This window comes from Eurosta solidaginis, chromosome 4 (genome assembly GCF_040869045.1).
Source record: "Eurosta solidaginis isolate ZX-2024a chromosome 4, ASM4086904v1, whole genome shotgun sequence".
NCBI lineage: Eukaryota > Metazoa > Arthropoda > Insecta > Diptera > Tephritidae > Eurosta > Eurosta solidaginis.
In genome coordinates, this window is record NC_090322.1 from 52,552,155 (window position 1) to 52,565,144 (window position 12,990).

General features: G+C 37.9%; 1 protein-coding gene across 10 annotated transcripts in view; it reads left to right on the forward strand.

Annotated features, from left to right (window-relative positions):
- Nucleotides 1-9,533, forward strand: part of LOC137249754 (leucine-rich repeat flightless-interacting protein 2) — a 122,748-nt gene extending 113,215 nt beyond the window's left edge. For all 10 annotated transcript variants that reach the window (XR_010952530.1, XM_067781600.1, XM_067781601.1 and 7 more), the window contains one exon: nucleotides 1,946-9,533. Coding sequence is in view for 9 of the 10 variants with exons in the window: in XM_067781600.1 (XP_067637701.1) it covers nucleotides 1,946-2,056 (111 nt within the window). In the remaining variant the exon portion in view is untranslated. The remainder of the gene's footprint in view (nucleotides 1-1,945) is intronic.
- Nucleotides 9,534-12,990: the final 3,457 nt, after the last annotated feature.

Consider the following 12,990-nt stretch of genomic DNA (forward strand, 5'->3'; position numbering starts at 1 on the left):
GTCACCCCTGGTCCACCTTTATGGCGATATCTCGAAAAGGCGTCCACCTATAGAACTTAGGCCCACTCCCTTTTAAAATACTCATTAATACCTTTCATTTGATACCCATATCGTACAAAATAAATTGTAGAGTCACCCCTGGTCCACCTTTATGGCGATATCTCGAAACGGCGTCCACATATAGAACTTAGGCCCACTCCCTTTTAAAATTATCATTAACACATTTCATTTGATACCCATATCGTACAAACAAATTCTAGAGTCAGGCCTGGTCCACCTTTATGGCGATATCCCTAAATTGCGTCCATCTATAGAACTATGGCCCAATTCCTCTTAAAATACTCTTAATACCTTCCATTTGAGACACATGTCGTACAAACACATTCCAGGGTTACCCTAGGTTCTTTTTACAACATGGTGATTTTTCCTTACTTTGTCTCCACAGCTCTCAACTGAGTATGTAATGTTCGGTTACACCCAAACTTAGCCTTCCTTACTTGTTTTTTAAATAACTTTTGTACAGTTAGAAAGAGTTAAATTTCGCAATTAGGCTAAGTTTATGATCGAGCGTAATCGCATCGCGCGATGCGACGAGAATCGCTGTTAGCGATAAATTATATTAGTGCATATGGAGATGTTTAGGACAAAGCGATTTAGCGTAAAGCGAATTGAGCGATTACAAGCGACGAAAATTTGCAACCAAAATATTTTGATTCAGTTGAGCGAAATTTGCGAAACAATATGGATGTTTTTATTGAAAAGGTACGTGACAAGCAGTGTTTGTGGAATTTGCGTCATGCAGATTACCACAATCGCGATTGGATGCACTTGATATTTTTTTGTCTTATGTATACTTTTTAAATATTTTTTTTTGTAACAAATAGCTATTTTCTAATAATAAAATTTTACGAGTTAATGTACACATGTTGCTTTCTCTGCACTGCCACAACGTGAATAAAAAGATGTTGAGTTATATTGTTGAGCATTCCATCGCTTGCGATTTCGCTCTACTATAAACACTCAATCGCCAGCGATAACGCTAGCGAAAATGCAACAAGCGATGGAGCGTTTCTCGTGATGCGATTACGCTCGATCATAAACTTAGCCTTAGTTTCTGGCAGTGCTGCGCATCCCTTGATACACCTTCGACCATATCCGACCAATTTTCGACATGAAGAATAAATGGCCTAAACAGTCTTAAACGAATAGAAAATATAGTAACGCGCCGGACGCCGGCGGCGGCGATATTTTTGACATTCGGCGGCGGCGTGCGAAAAACGACCAAAATCGGAGGCGGCGGCGGCGTTTATCGGCGGCGTATATCTCTATTCAATACTCGATAACCCTCTCGTTTGTTTCCGCGTTGTGCTCAAAATCTTAGTGGGTGAAGAACATTCTGCATACTTATAGATAACATCATGGTTATGAGCGCGTTGATAACGGAGCAGTGCACTAGTCTAAGTTTTAAATAGGTGGATAACATGCTACGACAAATGTTAGCTGAATTCCATTCCGAAGCTTTACAACTATGCCAAATAGACTCATCACATAGCTAAGTACTTTCTGACCAAATGTGTAGGGCGGGCCTAGGAATGGGGCAAGTGATGAAATACGCCAGAAAATAAAAGATAGAATTTTGTATAATTTTTTAAAAATGTGCAGGGTACCTGAAAGTTTTCTTGCTACCGAATAAATTTTGTTAATTTTGACAATTTTTTGTATACGTTCACTGATTTCATAACACCAAATTTCAAGTTATTGCCGTGATGTGGCACTCAGCTTCCGACTAATAAGTCTAGGCATACACTCTACAAACCAATTTTTTCTTTACTTCTTTTTTTTTAGTTCCTAACTGACTAACCAAAAATGTATGCATTTTTTATTAATTCATGAAATTATTATTAAAATTGAAAAATATTAAATAACTTGAAACATTTTTCCTTAGAATCGTGAGGCCATGGAACGTTTGGAAGAATTGGAAACATCAAATAATCACCTGCTAAAGCGACTAGACAAATTAAAGAATGCTAAAAGCGCTTTACTTAAAGAACTTTGACCGCAATCCATAAACGCAGCAACGATCAGAAATAATATTAGCATAGATAAATGCAGCAAGCAAAATGTCGAAACGTTAAATGAATGTGAAAGCTGTGAACAAACAAACAAGCATACACACGTTCGCATAGTGATGACAGCAGAATATGAATAAACAAAAAAATTTATTCTTCAGGGAAGCAAAAAAAAGAAGAACAAAAAAAATCTGCATAAAATGTTGCAAGGCTACATTCAAAAACAAAAGAGTGAGTGCAATTGGCGCGATAATTAGCATTAGCCTCGTTGCCATTTGACATTCCAACATGAATAGTCAGAAAGAAACATGATATATTATGTATGTATGTGAAATACATATGTACATACATAGGTTGCCTAATTACATACACACATATGTATAACCAGCATAATCAATTTAATATTTATTAACATATATAAATAACATAGATAAGTGCAAAAAAAAACACAAACACACGCGTATATGGATCATTCTAGCTCAAACTAACCTATAATGGGACTCGAACGTTCTTTATTTGTATGAATTTCAGTTATAACTATTTATTTATATTTTCTTATTTTCAAAGTAGCGTCCATATCCGTTGCATCACTTCTTATAGGTGGTATCTTAGCCTGGCGAGCGCAGTGCACGAGCACGAAACGACACTTTACAGCACCGCGCTTGGCCCACGCCTTTTCTGCTTGGTCAATCATGTGCAGCTCTCGCCTTCTCTTAAGCTCGCCCAATCTTGTTAGGATGTTTACCAAGAGTAGTCGTATCAAGCTTCGAGGGATGCGCCCTGTTTAGATAGCTCATCCTCTTTTTCATTCCCATCCATTCCTTTATGTTCTGGCACCCAATATAGATATAGGCTTCGCCCTAACCCGATTCTTTCCAGGGGTTACTTAGACTCTAACACACTTTAAGATGTTATGCTATGCTAGATTATTGCCTTTTGGATGGGGCGAAGCACTGCTACAACAACAACATTGGCTTAGTTGCTGTTTGCCTGTCAGGGCATGCCTTCTTTTTTTCTTGTAGCGATGAGGAGACTCCCCGACGGTTTTGGCGAGTTTTTTCGTGGTTGATAGTATTGAAAAAATATTAACTTGTAATAAAGCAATTCTATATTTAGTATTCAGATTCAATTACAAGAATGGGTAAAATTTTCAGTATTATAATAAAATGTCTGACAATTACAAATGATAACTAGATGTTCATAATATACAACAAGTATATGCAAATGTAAAGTAGATGTTAAGCAAAAATATTTAACACTCCTCCTCATTTGCATACAATGCCTTAATTAATGGAGACTTGTAACCATACAACCATAACCAGATAAAACAGCTGATCGAACCTACCTTATGGAAATCAATGTAATCGATTAATGATGTCATACCATAACGCTAACGCCATAACCATATCATAGCTAACCAATTGGTTTTTGGGTTTTCGCCATATCTATAACTTAAAAATATTTGAGTTGGTGAATTTATTAACTTTTTGTATATTTTATTTATTGTTTTGGATACGCTTCGACTAAGAGACTTATTTTTTGTGAAATATGTTTGTAATTTTTTGCGTTTTCTTCATTTTTATGAAATTTTCACGAAATTTTGGTTAAGGCACCATTAATCGATCACAATGAAGATGGTAGTAGTGGATATGGGTATGTTTACGACTATGGCGTTAGGGTTAAGGAAGTTTAATTTGGCCTTAATATGTTATCGTTTACTTTATTATCATTTAATTGTAAATAGAATTCGTCTGTTCCTTTCAAATACTTTAAAATCCGTTTAAGATCGACCAAGTCTCCTTTTGTTGGCTTACTTGTTTTTCTAGCTAGAATTGAAACACTTGCTGAAATATCTGGTCATGTATTCACGGATATGTATAACAGAGAACCAATTAAACTTTGATAGTATTCATTATTGCTTAACAGCTCAGATTCTAACTTTCCATACGAAATTTCAAGAGGATGTTTAGAAGCTTTGGAATCTTTTTTAACTACCTGATTTCCTATCTGCGCTTCGTGGGAGATCTTAAGGCCACAATAGAGGTGGACGGTTGGCGCAAGGGTGCTCAAATGTCGGACGAGGCGATACATGTGTACACAGATGGTTCCAAAGTAGTGGAAGGAGTAGGGTCTGCGGTATACTGTGCTGATCCGGAAATCAACAAATCCTACAGGTTGCCGGATTACTGTAACGTTTTCCAAGCAGAAATATTAGCCGTAACCAAAGCAGTAGAAACCCTGGAAGAGAATAGCTTAAGCTGCAACCGTGTTATCTTTTATATTGACAATCAAGCAGCAATTAAGGTGATAATCTCGTATAGCACAGCATCTAAATGCGTGTTAGAGTGTAAGCAGTCTCTGGAGAGAATCAAGACAGCGGATGAACTAGCTAAAAAGGGCACATCCCTTGAAGCTTGCTCCGTAGACGTCCCAATTAGACTGGGTGAGATTAAGAAAAGGCGAGAGGTGCATATGATCGACCAAGCAGGAAAGGCGTGATTTCAAGCGCGGAGCTATAGTGTCGAAGATTATGTGTAGTTCTTACAACCTTAGACTAACAAAGTTGCTTCTATCATTAAAAAGAGAGGACTGTAGACTCATGACGGGTATTCTGACTGGACACTGCCTTCTGGCGTCACATGCTTCAAATTAGGCTTGGTCAGTGATAGCAGATGTAGGAAGTGCGGGTTGGAGGAGAAAATGATCGAGCACGTTCTGTGCTCGTGCCCTGCGCTTGCCAGGCGAAGACTCCAGCTATTAGGAGTGATGCAGCTGTCAGATCTAGAAGCAGCAAGTGGCTAAAGTCCTAGGAAGCATCTAGTATTCGCCAAGAGGACGGTGTTATAACATAGGTCCTGGCTTTTGATAGGGGTTTTCAGTTTGGTCGTTAAAACCTAATTCTGGCAACACTACGGACTCATTCAGTCTATGTGACGTCCTCATGGACCGGCCAGTTCAACCTAACCATTTAGAAAAGCACATTTTACATCTATGTGAACTACATGAATGTTTTTTACTCCAGCAATTGAAAGTAATATACGAAATGTCGATTGACGAACAACAGGTGCATGTACCTCGTCATAATCACAGCCAAATTTTTGAGCAACTAAACGGGCTTTATACCTTTATGTATTACCATTAAGGTCATTCTTAATTTTGTTAATCCATTTACAACCAATAATATTAGCCTACGGTGGAGCCTGTACCAATTCCTACGTATGGTTTTTTCGTAAAGACTTCATCTCTTCGTTCATGGCTAAAATCCATTCATTAGACTCATCGGAAGAGATTGCTTCCCTGTAAGACTTTGGATCATTAATTTTAATAACTAAGCAGATCTCATCATGACAACATATTGGTGGAATTCCCTTATTACATCTACTTGATCTTCGCGGTGGAATCACTTTATTATGAAAATCTTCATTTAAACCTTTACGTGTTCAACCCAATTGTCAACCTCACTTATCAGTGGCGAATCCTGTTTCATTAACAGCCGAAGCTCGGGCGACCCCGAACTCCTCATGGATGCAGGGAGTGGGAGGACGGGATGGCCTAGAAGGTCGCATGTGGTCATACCAAATCGTTCCCGAGATGGTCGTGCTTGGTACCGGAAAGTACCGGATCTGCATCCAGCAAAGGACCATCAACATCGATATCACTCCCCAAGGCCTTCGGGGAGTGTCCTTATTGCTACAACAACAACAGATAGCAAACTTCCTTTAAACGACATTTTCTAGGCGGACTTCTTCAACATTTCCTTTATGATTTACCAGCTGCAGTACACAGGCACCTTTCCCAGAAGATTTGATTATATTTCCAAAGCTGTTAAAACTTTATCACATTGTAGTTCATTCAAGCTCAAAAATTTGGTGTTATCGCAGCATATGTGACAGGTCGCGCCAGAATAGATCACCCAACTTAAATTCTGACCATTAATGACAAAACAAAAATTTTCATTACCTGTCTTATCACCAACGAAACGTACCTTCTCCTTTCCCTGTTGCTTGTTCTTCAACTTCCAACAATTTTTACGAATACATATGTCCAACGCCCTTGCAGAAATGACAAATTATTGATTTTACATTATCTCTAGACTTCGTATCTTTTGATATCTTCAAAATTGATTCTTCATATTTACAACGTTAATTTTGTTTCTCAGATTCTTCCAATAACTTATTCTCAACAAGAGTCATTGTGAGATTCTTGTCATATCGTATCTGTATCTAATGTGCTCGGTAAACTGCTCAAAAGCATTAAATTATCCAATTTTCCGCAATATTTTCTCCTAAAGATTGGAGCCGTTAAAAAAGTAGCTTCATTTGAGCGATATGTTTTTCAATATCGTCACCAGGCTGTAGCTTTAAATTACATATTGAACGCATCAACTTCACCTTATTGCTTTCTCATGATATTCTCGCAAGACAGACCAAGCATCCTTTGCATACTTACAGCTGCTTATCCGAAAAATTTCCGTAACTTCAACCGCCAATCCAATAATAATTGAAGCATCCGTGTCTCTCTGCTTACATGAGGCATCTGGAGATTCAGGAACAGGACCTTCAATGACATCCCAAACCTTTTCTTTCTTCATAATAAGCTGCATTCTATATTTCCACAGCTCGTAGTTATCGCGATTCAATTTCGTAATCGCCAACTTTAGATCAGCCGTATCGTAAAGTATCAATAGAATTAGCAACCCCCAGCGGGTTAGAGGGCTAGAATATATCCGCGGTAGGTATGCCTGTCGTAAGAGGCGACTAAAATACCAAATAGATTCAAGGGGTTGTGTAGAGCAACCCTTTCAGGTTGCCAGCGCAATATATAGCTTCTCCAAACCCAATTGTCAACCTCACCTATCCGTGTCGAATCCTGCTCTATTAACAGCCGGGGCTCTGGTGATCCCGAGCGTCTCATGGATCTATGGGGCGGTATGACCTAGAAGGTCGCATGTGGTTATAGCAAATCGTTCCCGATATGGTCGGGCTTGGTACAGGAACGTACCGGATCTGCATCCGGCAAAGTACCACGTTGTTGTTGCTGTAGCGATAAGGTTACTCCCCGAAGGCTTTGGGGAGTGTTACCGATGTGATGGTCCTTTGCCGGATACAGTTCCGGTACGCTCCGGTAACACAGCACCATTAAGGTACTAGCCCGACCATCTCGGGAACGGTTATATGGCCACATTAAGCCTTCAGCCTCCCTTCCACCTTCAAGTAACATGACGAGCTTGTGGTCGCCAGAGCTTCGTCTGTTAGTGAAACGGGATACGCCGCTCGAAGGTGAGGTTGACAATTGGGTTGGAGAAGCTATATATTGCGCCACACAACCCCTTGAATCCCGGCAAAGGGCAATCAACATCGATAGCACTCCCCCAGGGCTTCGGGGAGTGTCCTTATCGCTACAACAACAACAATAGAATTACGGAACAAACAAATTACAAATTTGAAAAGTTTCACAATGCGAGCCCATAACCTATTGCAAAAATATTAGCTTGTAATAAAACAATTATATATTTAGTATTCAGATTCAACTATAAGAAGGAGAAAAATTTTCAGTTTTATAATAAAATGACTAACAATTACAAATGTTAACTAGATGTTTATAATATACAACAAGTATATGCAAATGTAAAGTAGATATTAATCAAAAATATTTAACAGATAGTCCTTTGCTGATCCGGTACGTGCCATTATGGTACTAGCCCAGCCAACTAGGGAACTCTTTGATATGACCACACTGAACCTTCTAGGTTATCCAACCCCCTCTGATGAAATTGGACTGGTCTGCTAAATAAACAGGATTCGCCTCGGGAGGGGAGGTTGACAATTGGGTGTGATAAGCAAAAAATTGCGCTGGCAATTCCCCAAAAAGCTACGCTAAACAACCTTTTGAATCCTCAGAGTCAAAATTATCAAGACATTACACCGTATGTGTGATGTCAGTAATAGGGTTGCCATTTTCACAGATAGACAGGAAGCTCTAGGGTAACCAATTGGAGAGGAAGGGGCTTGAACCTACACTGTCTACATCAGAGTAAGAATAACCTTGAACGATATACCTTCGGAGAGATTGAGGCCGAGCTTTTTTCCAATTTGAGGTGAGCTGCTTTTTGATTTTTCCTACAAATTAGCGAACCCGCATGTTTTACGCCGACGCCTTAGGGCAGAAAGACATTCGGAGGGTATTTGGTGTTAGCTTTCCTGTCACTTTTCGGCTGTCAGTCGAGTCAACATAACCTTTCTTTTACTTGCGTGGCGTGCTGTCGTCACCTACAGGCAAATGGCCGATGGGCTACAGTAGTGTGGATGTACTCTTATTCTTACAGGAGCGATGGAAGGCCTTGTGACATGCAGGAAAATTGCTTATATTGCTTAATTTCGCAGCTGAAATCTTCACGCCCTCAACTTAACCTTAACCAGCTCCTTAATGTGCTGTAGATTGTAAACAAAATTTTTACAAAATATATCGTTGATAAAAGCTGCTAACCAACTTTCCACTCAAAATTTTAACATTAATTTTTCACTGAAAAAAAATTTTAATTTTAATTTCCTACGCCAACAAAATTATCACAGACGCTGATTTTATGTGGTAAAAGAAAGGTAGCTTCTATAAATCTATAAAAGCCGATTCCCATTATCGTACGCTCTGTGATGGATTGATTCATTTACATATGTACGTACGTATGTACATACATACCATGTTTGTATACTGATGTATATATGTATGTTTAAGTATACATTTATTAGGAGCATATTTTCTCAGTACGTAGTTAATAGCAATACTACTAAATTAATAATAAAATATCAGAAAGTGTTTAAAAAAACACAGAAAACACAAAGGTGTATAAGCTAATATGACAACAACAACAAAAATATGACAACTTTTTTTATTTCAAAGCCTGCCCGGGCGTACCATAAGTTTAAAAAATAAGCTTGCGCATAAATACATACACACATAGCATGTACATTAGACCGGGTCGATTTATTAACCGATATCGCGCCATCGATTTTTCGATAGGATTTGGGCTCAGGAAAAAAAGTTCCACTACGTATACCCAAAAAAATAATTTTCGAGCCTGCGAAATTTAATTTTTTTTACTTTTTTTCGACCTTGATTTTTAAGGGTTTTTTCATGACCTACTAAAGAAATTTTCATTTCATTGTAAAATTTTCATGTATACCCTGTCCGACCCATAAATTTCCGCTAAAAACGTTGGCGATAAAATTTTTTTGAAAAAAAAATTTGAAAATTTTTTAAGTAGGTCATGAAAAAAACCTTAAAAATCAAAGCCGAAAAAAAGTAAAAAAAATGAAATTTCGCAGGCTCGAAAATTATTTCTTTGGGTATGCGTAGTGGAACTTCTTTTCTTGAGCCCAAATCCTATCGAAAAATCGATGGCGCGATATCGGTTAACTTTCGCCCATACAAATCGACCCACCCTAATGTAGATGCATAACAAAATTTTATATCAATTTCTTATTTAAGGCTGGGTGAGAGTTCGACAAAATAGCTACCTGAATAGTCAAAAATGCTTAATCACTGGAAACTCTTGTTCGTAATGTAATAGTAAAAGGTGAAGGATGTTTTGCCACCTGTCAGATCGACCGCCCTTAGCTCCAGATTGTTAAGGGTTTGGAAGTGCGCGAGAATAGGGCCTTTACTTTACTTCAACGCTTCATGCGTCATCCTCAGGAAGGTATTTATTGAAATATTTTAATAATTTCATATCTTTTCATACTTTTTCAATTACTTACATAATAACTTAACTGTTTAAACGGTTATGGCCGTGCAACAAGGCCCGCCAGTCGCTCCTTCTCTCTGCCAACCGGCGACAATTGGTAACTCGTTTCCACCTGGTCATTTCAGCGGAGTGGTGACCACTCTCTTGCCCTGCTTACATAGGCTGATTCAGATAAAAATACCTTCTTAGCCATAGCATCATCTTTCAACATGGCCTAGCCAGCGTAGACGCTGTGTTTTAATTCGTTGGACTATGTTGATGTCTGCGTAAAGCTCGTACAGTTCATTATTAAATCTCCTTCGGTACTCGCCGTCGCCAGCGCTTAGGGGTTCATGAATCTTTCGAAGAAAATTTCTCTCGGACACTCCCAGAGCCGCCTCATCTGCTGTTGTAATGGTCCATGCTTCTGCCCCATATATCAGGAAGAATACAAGAAGTGACTTGTAGAGCATGATTTTCATTTGCCAGGAGAGAACTTTACTTTTCAATTTCCTACCTGGTCCATTGTAGCATTTATTTGCAAGCGTGATTCTTCGCTGGGTTTCGGAGCGGAGGTTGTTGCTTGTATAAATGCTGTTTCCCAAATACACGAAGTCGTTTACTATTCCGAAATTATGACTGCCAACAGTAGCTTGGTTAACAAGCCGCAAATGCGCCTACTCTTTGCTCGATGACAGCAGGTATTTCGTTTTGCCCTAATACACCATCAAACTCATCTTTTCCCCTTTTTTTCCAGTTTCGAGTAAGCAGAACTTACGGCGCATGTGTTCAAGCCGATGAATCAATGTCGTCAGTAATTGCACGCTTTTATAGAATATTGTTTCAGAGCGGTAAGCTATGCAGCTTATATTATTTTCTCCAGTATCAAATTAAAAAAAATTGCACGATAGCGGGTCACCCAGTCTGAAACCTCGTTTAGTTTCGAACGGATCGGCGAGACCCCTCCCAATTTTACTGAACAGTTGGTGTTACTCAACGTAATTTTGCACAGCCATCAAAGTTTTGCAAATTCAAAACCATAGCGACTTTTGGGCAGTTCCTTTTCGTACTGCCAAAAGTGGCTTTAAAATAGACGAGAGATGATCTGGCGCTTAGTGAAAATCTGGTCGGGGGTAGATTTATCAGGTCTGAAGCAGCACTGATAAGGTCCAATCAGCTGATTCGCCCAACACGCTTGACAGGACGTTATTAAAAGTTGCATACAATTTTTCCAGCATAAAAATTTAGTTTGTTAATGACCTCGCACAGTTTTGACAGTTGCTTGCCTAAATTGAAGCAGTGCTGCAAGTTTCCACTGGAGTATTAGTTTAGGTATCTAAAATTTAAGCGACTCGCACCCGGCAATATTTATTTATTTTTAGACGGTTTTATTTTTACAATTTTAAGCTTTCAAAACTGCAAATTTTTCAGGCCGAAATTTATCCTAAAAAGATTAAACTGTAAAAATAGTGAAGTTTCGTATAACTATTTAATAGTGTTTCTGATAGTTACCTGGACATGGAATGACCCTTAAATGAAATTTCGTGGATACGTACTAGGGATGCCAATTTTCCAATTTTTATTATCCCGGGAGTTAGTATTCATTATTTTGCAACAGTAACAAAAAAATATGCAAAAGTATTTTAAATTTTTTTTATTTAACAATAAAATTTTTTCTTTAGTAACGAAAGCAAAAATACATGTACACAAATTTGTACATATTTAATTATGCTTACACGATGTTTGTACATATTTGGTATAGGAATATACATAGATACATATATTTCAAAGCAAGCTCTATACAAAAAAAAGTATTTAATATAAATTCATTAACTCATGGAATTATTATAAATTTTATCTTCCTTGAATAAAAAAATATTCATGAATATTAATAAATACGACTTTTTATCTTTGAGGAAGTTTCGGTAACTTTGAGATTTATGTTATAGAATATCTAGGAAAAATGAAATAAACACTTTCGTCCAGCAGATAAGATAAGTAACACGCTTAACATAAGAAAAAAAAATGGCGTGAGTACCAAGTACACGTGAAGTTCGATGTGTAAACATACAGTAGTATGTTAGCAAACTAGTGTTTTTAGTTAACTAGAGCTTGACCAGTGCTTGAAGTTAACCCACAACAGAGAAAAATTTACCAGAAGCAAATAGTTTCGGGATTTTTGAGAAGAGCCTCGCTGGCTTCTTATTGGTAACAGCCCATAATTATTGCTTAGTCGTCGGCTTCTTGTTACTTTCTTACTGGCTTATCATGGAAGGGTTACACATTTGTAATCGATTTCATATTAAAGTTTAATAAACCGATGAGTCGTCGTTAGCAAATCGATAACAATCCGATAAGAAATCGCAAAATTTTTGATAACGAAATTGATAACTTTTCCACAACACGCCCATAACAAATTGGTAACAGTCCAATACCAAATCTATAAGTTTCATAAAACAAATTGTTATTCTTGATGTTATCGATAAATTTTTGATAAAAAATCGATAACACTTCGATAAGAAATTGGTAATAATCCGATAACAAAGCGATAACATATTGATAGCTGTCGATGATTTTTCGATGGTAAATCCAAATCTTTCGATAACAAACGGATAACTCATCGATTAGAAGTCGATTTTGTTAAATTTTTCTTAATTTAACGATTTTTATTTATTATTTTTTAACATACATATTTTTTTTATCTTCTACTATATTTTTGTGAAAGTATGTCTGTATGTATGTTTGGCCTTGCAGCCTAAACCGCAGAATGGAATCGAACGAAATTTTGCCATAACATACCATGAGTGCGTCAATCTATGGTAGGCTATATAAAAAAAAGGTTTCGACAAGGGGGCGTGGCACCTCCCATACAACTGGAATTTTTCGTAGTCAATATATCTGAAAGTATTAAGGCTAGACGACTGAAATTAGGTGAGTGGTTATATGAGACCAATCCCTACCCCCTCCAGAAAAACTGGGTATAACGAATAAGGGGGCGTGACACCTCCCATACAACTGGAATTTTTCGTTGTCAATATATTTGAAAGTATTAAAGCTACACGACTGAAATTAGGTGAGGAGGTATATAAGACTAATCCCTACCCCCTCGGGAAAAATTGGGGATAGCGAAAAAGGGGGCGTGGCATCTCTCATACAAATGGGGGTTGGAATTAGTCTAATATATTAGTATATATAGTACTG